Below are 15,717 nucleotides of genomic sequence, written 5' to 3' on the forward strand. Positions count from 1 at the left end.
TTCAACTCCCTTCCCCTCTCGCTGAAGACAGTGGGACCAGGTAAGGCATGGGAAGGGGCTGTGGGGGGGAGCTGGTAAGGCCTGTGTCTTGGGGAGTGGTGGGAGATGGGGGATCTGCTAGCTCCCCAGCTGTCCCCACAGTTCCTCTGGGAAGTCAGGAATAACCAGAGCCTCCCTCCCCTCCTAGGCACCTGACAGTAGGGGTGTAACTGTTGGAATAAAAGCAGGGCAGGGGACCCTGCTTCATGTCACCTGCCAGGCTGCGAAGTAGTGTGGGGACTCAGTGACCTCTGCATGTGGGTTCTCTGCACCGCCCCGCTCCCACCAATACCCGCCCTGTCTCTTTCAGGGTGCCCTGTCCCCCATCCCCAGTCCTCAGCTGCTCTGAGGCGAGGGGGCTGTGTGGGTCCTGGGCACCCGACTCCCACCCTTATCCTGTCATGAGACAGAGACCCAGGTCTCAGGCTCAGCTCATTTGACAGAGGAGGAAACAGAGGTGCTTGCGTTAGGGTCCCAGAGCCACACTGAGTTCTCCCCTGCTGTCACTCTACTGAGCCCCCGCTACTGCTGCCAGGCGACTGATGTGTAAGGGGAGAAATTAGGGCTGATGTGGAGGCAGTGGGTTTGGGAGGGACCTGCACTGGGTCCCGCGCCCCCTGGCTGTGCTCTTCTCGGCCTCCTGGTGCTCACAGGGTTGGGGGGTGAGTGTGGATACGAATGTGCGGTGCTGGATGTGGGACCGTAACCAGCAGCTGCCCCAGACCAGACACTGGGGATTAGGATGTCAACAGGGAAGCCAGTTCTGGTGCTGTGCAGAGTCAACAGGTTGGGGTGGCCAAGGTGAAGGCGGGCTCGGGTCCCACCTCCTACAACACACACCTTCGATTTTGATTTGACTTGCCTGGCATCTAGAGGCAGAGGGTAGCCCAGGGTCCCAGGTTTTAACAATCATTCAAGGGCCATCATGTTATTCAGAGGGTGGCTCTGTCTGGTAGGAGTGGAGGCAATTGCCCCCAGCCTCTTGCCCAAAAGTGGCATCAGACACAACTCTTCTGTTCTGTGCTCAAACCATTGCCTTGGTTCAGCCTCAGGAGCGGAGGAGATTGTGGCAGGGAAAGAGTTGCACAGTGGAGGGCTGGGTTCAGCCTCTGCTGTGTGACCTTGGATGAGTGACCCACCTCTCTGATCATCTACAAAATGGCAATGCTCTCCCCATTCACAGGGTGCGGGGAGGAGGACTTGAGTTGCAGATCGGAAGCTCCTGACACGTAGCAGGCACACGGCACATGCTTGTTCCTCGCCATGTCCCCTCACACCTGTGCTCCCATCCTCTGTTAGGGTAGGACAAAGTCTGTGGAATTACCCAGAAGTCCCCAGATAGAGCCGCTGGCCCTTGGACGTGTGCTTTGAGAAGCATTTCCTGAGCCTGGAGGGTCTGGACACAAGGCTCGAGTCCCAGTTCCTGACCCCAATTCACTGCCTTGCCTCAGGTGTCAACCTCCTCGCCAGCCCTGGACAAGATGGCTCATCAGGACGGGACCGTTCGGCACAGCCTGCAGGCTTTGGAGCCAGGCAAACCTGGGCAGGGAATCCCGGTTCTGCCTCGGCCTCTGTGATCTTGGACAGGCAGCCTCGCCTCCCTGAGACGCCATTTCTCTCCAACGGGATCACACTGCCTGCCTCGTGGGATTTCCGTGGGCACTCAGGGTAATTAATCTGGGGAAGGCTGACTCTCTACCTGGCACACAGGGAGGCTGTGGTCATGCTGACCCCACTCACCTTTGCCGGCCTGCCTTCTCCTTCCCTGCCCAGCCTCCTCCCCTCTCCCTCTGTGCTTTTCCAAACCTTCCATGTCCAGTTCTGAGACTCCTGGGCCCTGAGCCTCAGCCCTGGCAGATGACCCCTCGCTGTCCTGCTGTGTGTGTGCGCTCCCCTCCCCAGCCCCTGTCCAGCAGCACCCAGGAGCCTGAGGACAGCCGGGCACCACCCTCTGTGCCGCTGTGGTGGGTGGAGAGGCTCCTGCTCCCCTCCCTCTTGGCAGCTCTGCTCTGCTCCGCTCCGGCCTGGGCAGTTCTGGTCGGTTTTCAAGGACATTCGAAGTGTTCGCCATAAACCCTGGGCCCGGCAGCAAAGGGGGGAGGATGTTGATTGTTGGAACACACACCTGTCCAGGTGCAGGGGAGCTGGAGGCTCTGTGAGAAGAGGGCCAGCTCAGTCACAGCAGGAGGACTGACAGGTGAGGGGTCGCTGCAAGGAGCTGGGGCCTGCCAGGGCCAGGTAGGCAGGGCGGAGTGTGGGGTGGTAGGGGCAGAAGCCAGCACCTCACTGTGGCCCTGGAGGGATCTCCTTCTGGGCTTGGGGTTTTCCTGCCTCTGTGGCCTGGGCTGGGGTGGGGGGTGCTCAGCGGTGGACAGGGAGAGTCAGAGCCATCCATGGGACTCTGCAGTGAGTCTCAGCCCTGGGCAGAGACTGATTCCAGCAGCGGAAGTGCCAAGCGACCCAGAAGGGTGGGAGCAGCGGCCACAGAAGGGGAAGGGGCTCTGAGCAGGGCTTAGGCTCCGGCCTGTGCCCAATCTGCTGCTAGACACGGGGGGATACCTAGGAATCCCACCCCCATCCCACAAAATGACACACACAGGTACACACCCTCAGTGATGGAATCTCAGGGATGAGGGCACACACAGACCTAGTGTGGTAACTTCACACACACACACACACACACACACACACACACACACGAAAGCACAATCCTTCCTCTTGATTTGGTGGGTAGAGCACTGGAAGGGCCTAGAGGCAGCGCGAGGATGTGCAGCAGCTCACCCGGGTCCCTCCCTCTATCTGCTTCCCCAGGGGCCTGATGGAGGAGTTGGTGGGGCTGCGTGAGGGCTCCTCAGGGGACCCTGTGACTCTGCAGGAGCTGTGGGGCCCGTGTCCCCGCATCCGCCAAGGCGTCCGAGGTGAGAGCCAGGTCCTCTTCCCTTCCCCTGGAGGACCACTCAGGACATCACTCCTGCCCAGCTCCCACCGCACCTCCCTGCCCAGAAGCCACCCTCCTCCTGGCATTTGTCCAGGACATCACTGCCCAAAGTCTCCTGGGAGGCAGGGAGAGAAAGGGTCTGTCTGTCCCACTGTCTGTGGGTCAGATGGGTCAGGCATCTGCCCTCTGCCTTTCGGGAGATATAGCCCAAGGCCTGGTCACTGTGCCCATCCTCCACCCAGGCCTCTCCCTCACCTACCTGTGCCAGTGAGGGGACGTGGGGGTTAGCTGCTGAGACAACTGGGGCCACAGCAAGGGGCTGGGGCAACCTGCACTTGGCACCTTTCCTTGGAGCCTCATGTGCCTTGTTCACTTTGAGACCTGACTGTCCCCTCAGCTACAGGGCAGAGCAAGTAGGGACTCCAGAAGGAGGCTAAGTGCAGCCCCAGGGGCTGGTGCCCACAGCCAGTGAGGGCCAGCTCCCAGGCTGGGCTGGTAGCCAGCTGGCCAGGGGCATTGCTGTGGACCCAGAGGATACCTGGTGCCACAGGCCCTGGGACACGCAGGAGTCTGCTAGACCCTGGTGCTCTGTCAGCTACGGACTCTGCGGGGATACAGGTGAAAGCTGTAGCTGCCAGCCTCCTCCACACTCCCTGTCCCCCAGGAACCTCCCAGTACAGGCAGGGATGGGGAGGGTGGACAGGTCAAAGGCCTTCCGGCAGGGGCAGCAGGTCTGGCACCCACTGTGTCACCACTGTTGCCTGCCACAAATCCTGCCCGGCTACTTATGTGAGGCAGGTCCCCCTCAGGACTACCCCAGAGTCCACCACCAAGCTCCACCCCACTGCCCCAGCCTCCCTGCCTGGAACCCAGCAGGCCTCCTAGGATGGGACTGTCTGTGCCTCTTGCCCCACCCTGTGCCATGACCCCACGCCCTGCCCCAGGTGGCCTGGAGTGGCTGAAGCAGAAGCTGTTCCGCCTGGGTGAGGACTGGTACTTCCTGATGGTCCTCGGGGTGCTCATGGCCCTGGTCAGCTATGCCATGGACTTGGCTGTCGGGAGTGTTGTCCAAGGTAACCCCTCCATGGCAGGTGCTGCTCTGGGCCAAGGGATCCTGAGCTCACTCTGGGGATGCCAGGTGGATGTCGCCAGGTGTAGCAGAGGTGGGAGGTGGGCTCTGGGTGGGGATCTGGTCCTGGCTTTACTCCTGACTTGCCGTGTGATCCTGGGCAGGCTCCTGCCCCTCTCTGGGCCTCAGTTATCTCATTTGAACAAGGGAGAGAGGCCTGAATGTTCCCAAGAGCGCTTCCTCCTCTGACCTCTCTGCCTCCTCTTCCAGCCACCCCGTTCCTTCTCCTTCCCTTCTCCATGCCCTGGGGTGGGAGTGGGGGCACTTGCCTATAACACTAAGCTTGGAGCTTCCTTCCCAACCCCCACTCCCTCAGCAGCCTGCCTCCACCCTGAGGCCTCCCTGGAAGAGGGGGTGTGGGCCAGGAAGGGTCTAAGACACTTTCTCTGGAGACCCTCAGCTGCCAGAAGCAGGACCTACTATGGTGTTTGGTGCTTCACACCTGTGTCATTTAGTTCTCAGTGGCCCTCTTTAGTCTTCAATGAGCCTGTGAGGGAGAGCCCATCACTAGCCCACTTGACAGATGGGGAGACTGAGGCTCAGAGAGGCTGAGTGGCTTGCCCACGGTCACTCAGCTAGGCAGTGGAAACCTGGGATATGGACCCAGGGTCATACTCCTGCCTCTTCTTGGGGGTCTACCCCTCACTGGGTGGCCTGGTTCTTCCCTCTTCATGACTCCATTGACTGGTCAGTAAGTGGGCACCACAGTGTCTGGCCCCGAGGGCTGCAGAGGCTGTGGGTGCCTCCCTGATATCTGGCTGTCCCCAGCGCACCAGTGGCTGTACCGGGAGATTGGGGACAGCCACCTGCTCCGGTATCTCTCCTGGACTGTGTACCCTGTGGCCCTCGTCTCTTTCTCCTCGGGCTTCTCCCAGAGCATCACGCCCTCCTCTGGAGGTGAGTCCACAGTCACCACGCCAGTCCCCACTGGCCAAAACCTTCTCAGATCCCAGGGGGCTTCTGATGGGGGGAGTCGGGAAGCGGCAGCCTCATTTCTCAGACAAAGGCCCAGAAGAGTCATGTTGCTTGCCTGAAGGGACACAGGAGGAAGGCCAGATCTTGACCTCTGGGTCACTGCTGGCCCTACCCGCTTTCCAGGGGCTCCTCTGGGACTTGATGGGAGGCCTGGTGGGAGGTTCTTCTGTGAAGCCTGTTGCAGTGGCCAGTGCCAGGGAGGAGCTGGTGGAGGAGGCACAGCTCCACCTGGCCACTCAGCCCGGCCTCCAGCTCCAGGCTAGCAGAGGGGAGCTCAAGGCTCACTCAGTGGTGGCCTGAGATTTCATCCAGGCTTCCCCTATCCTACCACAGCTTTCTGCCAGGTCTGGCGGGAGGAATGTAAGCAACTCACATTCCATCTGTGACGCTCAGCGTCCAAATCTGCTAAATGAGTTTAAGGACCTTACCCTAGGCTGGGTGCGGTGACTCATGCCTGTAATCCCAGCAGTTTAGGAGGCTGAGGCAGGAGGATCACTTTTTGCCTAGAGTTTGAGACCAGCCTGGGCAACACAGGGAGATCCTGTCTCTACAACAAATAGAAAAAAATCAGCTGGGCGTGATTGCATGTGCCCGTGGTCCGAGCTACTCAGGAGCTGAGGCGGGAGGATTGCTTGAGCGGGGGAATTTGATCCTGCACTGAGCTGTGTTTGCACCACTGTACTCCAGCCTGGGTGATAGAGTGAGACCCCTGTCTGAAACAAACAAACAAACAAAGGAATCCTAACCCAGCTGGGCACACTGGCTCACGCCTGTAATCCCAGCACTTTAGGAGGCAGAAGCGGACGGATCACTTGAGGTCAGGAGTTCTAGAGCAGCCCGGGCAACATAGCCAGACTCCATCTCTTTAAAGAAGTAAGGCGGGCGAAGTGGTCTCTACCTATAGTCCCAGCTATTCAGGAGGCTGATAACATGAGCCCTGGCATCTGAGGCTGCCGTGAGCTATGATCCTACCACTGTATTCCAGCCTGGCCAACAGAGCATGACCCTGTCCCCAAAGGAAAATAATCCTAACTTCAGAGGGTTCTGCTGATCTGGCGAGATCGTAATTTGAAAACACTTCGCGGGTACAGTGTTGAGATTTTTAATCTAGAGATTGTCCCTCTCCTGGCCCTGCCCACCCCCGCCAAGGTTCTGGAATCCCGGAGGTGAAGACCATCTTGTCGGGTGTGGTCTTGGAGGACTACCTGGATATCAAGAACTTTGGGGCCAAGGTGGTGGGCATGTGTTGCACCCTGGCCTGTGGCAGCACCCTCTTCCTGGGCAAAGTGGTATGGGCAGGGGTGAGGGCACCCCAACCACCCTACCCCCCCCAGCCACCCCAGCCTCACCCCCATCACCCCACCAAAGCTGGGTCAGAGGGGACTTGGGCTTGTCCCTGCCTTTGAGAAGCTCAGTCTTGGGGAAAGAGCCAGGCCAGGTCCCCAGAGTGTGACAAAAGCCATCTGAGGACAGCCCTGGGGGTTGGAGAGATGGAGGAGGGGGTGTGGTGGGGAAGCCGTGCTGCCTCTGGGTAAGGCTGTCTGTGCTGCCCTCACCTGGGCCCTGGGCCCACCCTTCCCTCTGCAGGGCCCTTTCGTGCACCTGTCTGTGATGATGGCTGCCTACCTGGGCCGTGTGCGCACCACGACCGTCGGGGAGCCTGAGGTTAGGGACTCGGGGGCTTCCTTGGAGGAATGGGAGTGGGGAGGGAGGGGGCTGATGCTGAGCCCCGGACTCGGATCCCCCTAGAACAAGAGCAAGCAAAACGAAATGCTGGTGGCAGCGGCGGCAGTGGGCGTGGCCACAGTCTTTGGAGCTCCCTTCAGCGGTGAGACCCCCTCATGCTCCGCACCCTGGGTCCCTCAAGCTCCTCCCCTCACTCCCTGGGTTCCCTCGGCCCAGCTGAGAGCCTGGAGGAGGGGGTGGGTCTCATTCTAGTTCTTACTTCGGCCCCGCCTTGGGCATAGCCACCGCCCCCCAGATGTGATTGGCGGTGCTGAGAGGCTTCAGGGTAACATTACACAGACTTGGGTTTGGAATCCACGTGTGACCCTGGCCCGCTGGCCTCTCTGAGCCCGGCTTACTCCTCTATAAAATGGAGATCGCAACCATCCCCACCCAATAGTGAGAGGACGCACACCCTCATTCCAGGCTGGATGGGTCTCTGGGCAGCTGGCTCCTCCTCGCCCAGGGCGCATGCCCTGCCCTCCCCTCCTGTCTGTCCCTGTCCGGGCTGTAGCAGAGCAGGACAGATGGGTCAGGGAGGAGGTGACAGGGGGAGGGGGCCCTACAGCCACAGGTGAGTGGGGGTGGGGGGCCCACCTGAGATCAGTGTCGCCCCCAGGCGTCCTGTTCAGCATCGAGGTCATGTCTTCCCACTTCTCTGTCTGGGATTACTGGAGGGGCTTCTTTGCAGCCACCTGCGGGGCCTTCATGTTCCGGCTCCTGGCGGTCTTCAATAGCGAGCAGGGTGAGCCCCCTGGGCTGCCTGACCCTGGCCCTGCCTGGGTGCTGGGGCGAGGTGGCCCCCCCTTCTCCCCTGTGTACACCCCTTGCTCTCCTCTTCCCTCTCTCTCCCTCTTTTTCCTCCTCCCTGCTCCCACCTCTTTGGGAGGATGGAAGGGGCTGACGTGTGCTGAACATGAAGGGCAGGAGCCCTGAGGGTAGAAAGGATGAGGCTGGGCAGGGAGGCAGGAGCCTGGTTGTGGGGGCCTGGAATGCCAGGACACACATTCCGGGTCAGGACCTGGCACCCCCTCCACCCTGGGCTGTTAGTCTGGGACTTGTGTTCGGGTGGGGTGGGAGCGCCATCTCGTCTCCCCACTGCTCTCCTTCCCCAGAGACCATCACCTCCCTCTACAAGACCAGTTTCCGGGTGGACGTTCCCTTCGACCTGCCGGAGATCTTATTTTTTGTGCTACTGGGGTGAGTGGGTGCCTTGGGCCCCTGAGAGTCCAACAAGGCATTCCCTCCAGGCCTGGACTGCAGCCCCTGGTACTGGGGTCAGGCTCTGGACTCCTATCTCCATGCTCCTCAGGGGTCTCTGTGGCATCCTGAGCTGCGCCTACCTCTTCTGTCAGCGAACCTTCTTTGGCTTCATCAAGAACAATCGGTTCAGCTCCAAACTGCTGGCCACCAGGTAGGCTCTGGGCTAGGGGCTGGGGACCTCTCAGCAAGCGCCTCCCCCACCCGTACTCCCAACCTTATGTAGAAAGCTCCACCTCCCACCTGAGCCCCTAAAGCCCGTCCTAGCCAATGCCCCACATGTGGAGCCCCTAACACCCCCTACAAGTCCCCACAGTCACTGCCCCCCTACTTTACTGGCCTCAAACCTCCCCATTTAATCCCCATATCTCCTTGAGTCTATACCCCTTCAGTGAACCCCAACCCCCTCATTGACCTTTAACCCCTTCTTGGTCCCTCTCTCCCTTTAAACCGTGTGTGCCCGTGGCATTGGCTAAGCCCTCCTGCCCCAGGTGCATGAGCCCTGCCCTAGTCTGGCCCCACTCTGTCCTCCCTCCCAGCGTGCCTGTGCCCCAATTCTCCTATCAGCCTCTACCCCTAAAAATGCCCAGGAGTGTGGGGCTGACCCCACAGCTGTTGTCCCCTGGAGCTGGCTCAGTTCATGTCCCCCATTCCTGCTCTTCCTCCTCCCCAGTCCTTGCCTCGCCGTACTGCCTTCTCGAGGCCCTGCTTCCCTCTCCTGGGGATGTGGGAAAGGGAGGGCCAGCCCTAGAGCCCACCTACCCCCCACAGCAAGCCTGTGTACTCCGCCCTGGCCACCTTGGTTCTCGCCTCCATCACCTACCCGCCAAGTGCAGGCCGCTTCCTAGCTTCTCGGGTAAGGGGCCCTAAGTGGGGTGGCAGGAGTGGGGAAGTCCTATTTGTTGCCCCCTTTGCATGTATCTCACTTAATCCCCCCAATACGCCATAAGGGAGATGCTGTGGCATTATTTTATATATGATATTACAGCTCCGGGAGGTCAGAGCCTTGCCCAAGGCCCCCTGCTGGGAAGTAGCAGAGGAGGATTCCAGGCAGGGTTAGGCAGTGCGGGGGTGGCTGGGGTCTGCCACTCAGGGCCCCTCATGTTCCCACCTGCCCTGCCACAGCTGTCTATGAAGCAGCATCTGGACTCGCTGTTTGACAACCATGCCTGGGGGCTGATGACCCGGAACTCCAGCCCACCCTGGCCTGAAGAGCTTGACCCCCAGCACCTGTGGTGGGAATGGTACCACCCGCGGTTCACCATCTTTGGGACCCTTGCCTTCTTCCTGGTTATGAAGGTGGGCCCCCTGGCTCCCAGATGAGCACAGAGCCAGGACCAGCTCTGGTGGGTGGGGGGGTGCCTCCCTGCACCTGGTGGCATGGAGCCGAGGCCTTCCACCCACACTTCCTGATGTGCTCCCTGCCCACTGCATGGTCCTGGACAAGTGACTTCAGCTCTCTGGGCCTCAGTCTTTTCATCTTTAAAATGGGGTGGTTACTGGGAAGACTGAGGAGGAAGAAAGGAATGTACCTGGCACAGTGCCAGGCATAGAGTGGGCATTTCTCAGGGTGAGGACCCTCCCCTAATGCCAGACTCTGGCAGTGGGCGCATGGCCGGCACCCTCTTTCTCTCTAGGGCACTCCCCTGTCCCCTGTCCTGTCCTCCCTGGTCAATGCCTTGCCCAGCGGCCTCTAACCTCTGCCCCGGGCTCCCCACTCCCACAGTTCTGGATGCTGATTCTGGCCACCACCATCCCCATCCCTGCCGGGTACTTCATGCCCATCTTCATCTATGGTGAGTCTGGAGTCCTGAGGTTCTGATAATTTCGGGGTTCTTGGGGCAGGGCCATGGCTCCCGGTTCACCCCCCCCAGGTGGTACTGAGGATGGTCCTCAGGGATGGAGGGTTGTGGGGGCCAGGTCAGCCTGGCTCCCCCTCACCCTAAGTCTGTGGCCAGGAGCTGCCATCGGGCGCCTCTTTGGGGAGACTCTCTCTTTCATCTTCCCTGAGGGCATCGTGGCTGGAGGGATTACCAATCCCATCATGCCCGGGGGGTATGCCCTGGCAGGTGAGTAAGTCAGGGCCCTGCTGGGTGGGCAGCATCGTGGGGCTGGGCTGGACCTGGAGAATTGGCCGGTGGCTCCACAGGGCACAGAGCCATCACTGAGCCTCCCAGTGAGCCCCGCACCCCTCATGGGGGTCTGTCCCTCCTAAGTCCCACCATTCCCCGGGGCCCATCACTCCCTCATGGTTCCTGTCCTATCCCCAGCCCCGTGGCCTCCCTTATCCCTGTCCTCTCACCAAGCCCAGGCACTGGGCACTTCCTACAGTGCCCAGGCTGTAACCTCTTACAAATCACATTTAGCCGCTGGTCGCAGCTATGCCAGTTTTGCCCTCACATGAGGCTGGCCCCTGGCCTCAGCTGCCCTGCCTGACTCTGCCCTTGCAGGAGCTGCAGCCTTCTCAGGGGCTGTGACCCACACCATCTCCACGGCGCTGCTGGCCTTTGAGCTGACCGGCCAGATAGTGCACGCACTGCCCGTGCTGATGGCAGTGCTGGCAGCCAATGCCATTGCACAGAGCTGCCAGCCCTCCTTCTACGATGGCACCATCATTGTCAAGAAGCTGCCATACCTGCCATGGATTCTGGGCCGCAACATCAGGTGAGCGGTGCCCACCTCAGGCTGGCTGAAGGGGGTCATAGTGTCCGGGTAGGGCTGGGGGTGGAGGGCACCTCCAAAAAGAAATGCCACCGCAGCAAACCTTGGACATGGGGGCTGGGAGGGGCTGACACACAGTTGCGCTCTGGTCTCCATTCTCCCCAGTGCCCCGGGTGACCTTGAGCAAGTTGTTGGCCTTGAGGCCTCAGTGTCTGTCTAGGGGTCAGCAGGGCTCCACAGCAGGAGGATGAGTATTGCCCCGTGTACAGGTTGAGGAAACCGGGGCTCAGAGAGGTGCCATGTCTTGCTCCAGCACCGGATCTGGGTCTCCTCCCCTCTCTCCACTTCTGCAGGCTTCACTGGAACTTTGGGAGCAGGAGGTGGAATGAGAATGGAAATGGGCTTTGAGGTCCTCACTCAACCAGATAGGACCAGAGCAGCTTCTGGTGCCAGAGAGGCAGACCAAAGAGGCTCTGAGAGTCCCTGGGTCCGAGGCCCCGCTCCAAATACAAGCAAGCTGCTGCCTTGCTCTGAACCTGTTTCCCCATCTGGAAAACGGGGCTGCTTACCCCAGTGGTTTCCAGACTTTCAAGTTTTTCCCTGGTGGAGGCATACACTTTTTTTTTTTCTTTTTCTTTTTTTAGATGGAATCTTTCTCACTCTGTTACGTAAGCTGGAGTGCAGTGGCACAGTCTCAGTCACTGAAACCTCCACCTCCCAGGTTCAAGCAATTCTCCTGCCTCAACCTCCCAAGTAGCTCAGACTAGGCATGTGCCACCATGCTCAGATTATTTCTGTAACTTTAGTGGAGACGGGTTTCACCATGTTGGCCAGGCTGGTCTCGAATTCCTGGCCTCAAGTGATCCACCTTGTTTGGCCTCCCAAAGTGCTGGGATTACAGGTGTGAGCCACCGTGCCCATCCGCATATACTTTTTATTCAAATTAAATTTTCCAGGGAAGGCCGCTGGGTAAAACAGGACAAAGTGGAGCTGGTCTGGGGGACATGGGGGTCCAGGGGGCTGGGAATTAGGAATTGGGTCATCGTTGACGTGGTCCCCAGGTTTCCTCCCACCGTGGATTCCAGGAGTCCCTCATTCCATGAACCTCTCCGGCCCTGTCCACACTCCAGAGCCATGGGTGCCCAGTTCAAGCAAAGCTCCCCCAGATCCCCTTGCCGGCCTGGGTCTCACATCCCCGACTCTGGGACCTGATGGGAGCCCCTCTGCCTGCAGCTCCCACCGCGTGAGGGTGGAGCACTTCATGAACCGCAGCATCACCACACTGGCCAAGGACACACCACTGCAGGAGGTGGTCAAGGTCGTGACCTCCACAGACGTGGCCGAGTATCCCCTGGTGGAGAGCACAGGTGCCAGCCAGAAGGGAGGAGGAAGTCAGGGGTGGGGGATGCCCTCTGCCTCCTTCTTGGACCTGTCAGGCAGACAGGATCTGCATCCAGGCTCTGTGACTTAGCAACCAACCGTGTGACCTTGGGCAAGTCACTTCACGTGAGCCTCAGTTTCCTCATCAGTAAAATGGAAATCATGGCCACCCTCCCCTGGGGTGGTTGACATGTCTAAAGAGAGTCGGCTGGGTGCTTGTAAGGCAGTTCCTGGGTAGCTGCTGGGGTAGGAGCATGGGGACACCACCAGGGTCTTCTGGAAGCTTCCCTACAGGCCTCCCTTTAAGCATTCCCCAAATGAGACCCCTCCCCCAAATCCCTGTTGCCATAAGGTAAACATCTCCTTAAAGACAAAAGCATGGTGGCCCTTGTTAAAAGGCATGGAACCCGCTTCTTGCGGAAACCTTAACTAGAGCATCATTTCCTGTGGGTACAACTCCAGTATCTGCATTCAGAAGATAAGGCGGGGTTGGGGGGTAACCCTGCTCACTCAAGTCTGCTGTCAGCCCATGTGTCCCCCTGTGCAAATGAGATAAGGTGCACACCTGGCAAGCACATCACAGCTGGATTTTGGTCTCCACTTGCACTTTGGGTAGGCACCTTATGCAGTGAGCAACCTGTACAATAGTGGTCACCCCTATGCCCACCCCAAGAGGGATAAAGCCATTTATGAGCTAAATAACTGTGAGTATACCACTTAAGCTCTATGTACTGCATTTTCATCATCTTGAAAGTAGGGATCAAGAGAGTATATGATTGCCAGACATTCTCACTCCAAATGCTAGGCCCTTCTTTCCCCACTAATTGGAAGACTGTTAGCATTATGCAGTGGAACATGCCAAATATCTCATCTGAAAATGTTTGCTTTCGGATGAGCCCCCCAAGAGTCTTCACCTCCTGGAGCAAAGAAAGAATTAGCCTCGAAGACAAAGTCCTCTTTTACCCTTAGAGCCATAGCAAAGTGCTCCAACCAACACAGGCCCAGGCTGTGGGACCCCACTGCTTACCCAAGAAATAGCCTTCATTGTTCATTTAAAAGGGAAGGGGGACATTTATATGTCTAAGTGTCAAGTTTTTATTCCACTCAACAGAAAGCAAAAACACCAAGCTGGGCCCTCAAAACTAAATATCTGACAATGCCATTGATACCCCAGGGCCAGAGTGAAGCTTGCCAAGGCCCCAGCACACAGTAGGACCTCAGAACACAGGGTCCTCCTGGGTTCGCACCTTCACTGGGCTGCGCCAGATGTGAGCCTCTTGGGAAACGAAGGAGAAAGCCCAGCCCTGACACACAGACTTCATCGTGCTGGCGTCCCCAGCTTGCTCCTGTCTTGAGACCTTGCAATGTGGGGGATCTCAGTGGTGGCCAGGGTCCCTCCTGGCCCCCTGGTAGCCTCACTCAGCCACCCTCAGCTACCACACCTGAATGACCTGGGGCAAGACAATTAGCCTCTCTGTCTCTGAGCCTCAGTTCCTGTCCTTTATAATGGGAGACAATAGTTACAACAGCCCCATAGGAACACCAGCACAGTTCTTGGCTAAGTAGGTGCTCAGTAAATGTGAGTTCCTGTTTCCTCCTAATGCGCCTCCCTCCCTCTCCCTCTCCACTTGCCAGAGTCCCAGATCCTGGTGGGCATCGTGCGAAGGGCCCAGCTGGTGCAGGCCCTCCAGGCTGAGCCTCTTTCCTGGGCTCCAGGACACCAGGTGGGTACTCCTGAGGGGCGTGGGGATGGAGTGGGGGTCGGTCAGCAGGGCTGGGACAGGAGGGGCCTGCTGATCTCCTGAGGGAGAGGTGGTCTGAGAGAGGCATCCTGGAGAGGCCGGCCCTGCACCTGTAACCCTTCCCCTGTAACCCTTCCCCACTCCCAGCAGTGTCTCCAGGACATCTTAGCTGGGGGCTGCCCCACGGAACCAGTGACCCTGAAGCTGTCCCCGGAGACTTCCCTGCATGAGGTAACAGGGAGAATTGGGGAGTGTGACATATGAGGCCCCTGGGTGGGGAAAGAGCTGATGAGGAGCTCAGGCTTCAGCCTCCCCTCCCAACCCGCGCCCCCGCCTGCCTTATGCTGCTTCCTTCTCCTCCTGGGCCTGTGTCCTCATCAGCAGACTGGGCAAAGCAGCTCCTGCCCTGTCGCCCCTCACTGCCAGGGTTGCGGGGATGATGCAGAGAGATGAGGGAAGTGGGAGAGTGGCAAATGTTTAAGTATCTGGGTGGAAAGACAGTGGAGTTGAACCAGGGCACACGTGCACTTCAGTTTCAGGTCCACCACATTCTCCCTGTGTGATCTTGCACAAAAGACTTAGCCACTCAGGACAGAGCCTGGCACATGGGCGGGGAAGGGGCAGAGGCCCACAGGAAACCTGGAGATGGCCCTGCCCCCTCTGTGCTGCTGGAGGGTGCTGGATATTGCGTCCTGTTCACCTGTGGTCTCGCCTAGAACCTTGCATGGACTCTGGCATCCCCCAGTGGCCACACGGGACATTGCAGGCCTGGATCTCTTGCCTCCCACACACATCAGGCCCGGCCCCTCTTCCCGGCTCAGAGGCGTGGCAGAGTGGGCCAGAGGGTGGGCTGGGCGCCTTCTACCCTCCAGTGTTTCCTAACAATCCCCCATCCAGGCACACAACCTCTTTGAGCTGTTGAACCTTCAGTCCCTCTTCGTGACATCGCGGGGCAGAGCTGTGGGCTGCGTGTCCTGGGTGGAGGTACCAGGGTCCTGGGGCAGAACAAAGCAGGGGACCCATGCCTGAGAAGGCTGGGGAGGTGGGGGGGACACTGGCATGCTCCCTTCCAAACCTGGGGGGATTCAGAGGATACTGATGAGTCCCTCTTCCTGGCCCAGATTGGCCACTGGGCCTGGCTCCCCTACCTTGTTTCCTGGCCAGTGGCCAGCCTGCCCCCTCTGTCTCAGTGACCCCATCTGTGCAATGGGGTGGCACGGGCTCTACTATTCACCCAGAAACCACCCTTAGGGGACTAAAAATGCTGGTGCCGCCCTGTCAACCTCCTCTACATCCCCCTTCCAGCCCCCTCCCCCTTTCTCTGTTCTAGATGAAGAAAGCAATTTCCAACCTGACAAACCCACCAGCCCCAAAGTGAGCCAGTCCAGCAAGATGAAACGGCACCCCAGCTGCCCTGGTACTGAGGTTGGGCTGAGACCCTGCCTCTCTTCCCCCGTCACCCCTTACCCCCACTCCAACCCAGCTCCATTCCTTGGCATAACAGACAACTCTAACCTAGCTCAGAAGAAGATGGCTCATCCTGGGTGTGACAATGGCTCCTGCCTTGAAAGACAAATCCCACCTTGGACAGAGCTGAGTGTGAGATGACGGAAAACCAGTATCTGCCAGGTGCTCAGTGACTGGCCATCCAATTAATGGATGACGGGATTGGGATATGCTGTCACCAAGGGCTGGAGCAGATGCCCTCTGGGGTTGTCTGGTTCCCGATGAGAGGCTCCAGAGAAAAATAAAGCTGGTTCCCAGAGCCGCTGTCCATCCCTCATCTCAGCTGCAAGGTTGCAGCTGAGCTCCTCACCTGTGCTGACTCAGAGTGAGTTTCCCGTGGTCACGTGGACACTGCAGGTTCG

At 59.0% G+C, this 15,717-nt stretch overlaps 1 protein-coding gene across 12 annotated transcripts in view; it reads left to right on the forward strand.

Annotated features, from left to right (window-relative positions):
- The window catches only part of LOC126954946 (chloride channel protein ClC-Kb), a 38,307-nt gene extending 22,693 nt beyond the window's left edge, over window positions 1–15,614 (forward strand). For 4 of the 12 annotated variants that reach the window (XR_007725786.1, XM_050791047.1, XM_050791080.1 and 1 more), the window contains 2 exons: window positions 14,747–14,833; window positions 15,180–15,614. Coding sequence is in view for 11 of the 12 variants with exons in the window: in XM_050791047.1 (XP_050647004.1) it covers window positions 14,747–14,833; window positions 15,180–15,227 (135 nt within the window). In the remaining variant the exon portion in view is untranslated. Of the gene's footprint in view, window positions 1–2,083; window positions 2,237–2,850; window positions 2,958–3,921; window positions 4,051–4,874; window positions 5,004–6,230; window positions 6,371–6,668; window positions 6,747–6,830; window positions 6,910–7,425; window positions 7,552–7,921; window positions 8,007–8,118; window positions 8,221–8,837; window positions 8,923–9,191; window positions 9,366–9,792; window positions 9,863–10,024; window positions 10,136–10,516; window positions 10,731–11,960; window positions 12,095–13,742; window positions 13,832–13,996; window positions 14,081–14,746; window positions 14,834–15,179 lie in introns of those variants that run through there. The other 8 variants (XM_050791086.1, XM_050791127.1, XM_050791092.1 and 5 more) reach the window with 8 other exon arrangements.
- The last annotated feature ends 103 nt before the right edge of the window (window positions 15,615–15,717 follow it).

The sequence above is a fragment of the Macaca thibetana genome, chromosome 1, assembly GCF_024542745.1.
Source record: "Macaca thibetana thibetana isolate TM-01 chromosome 1, ASM2454274v1, whole genome shotgun sequence".
Classification (NCBI taxonomy): Eukaryota; Metazoa; Chordata; class Mammalia; order Primates; family Cercopithecidae; genus Macaca; species Macaca thibetana.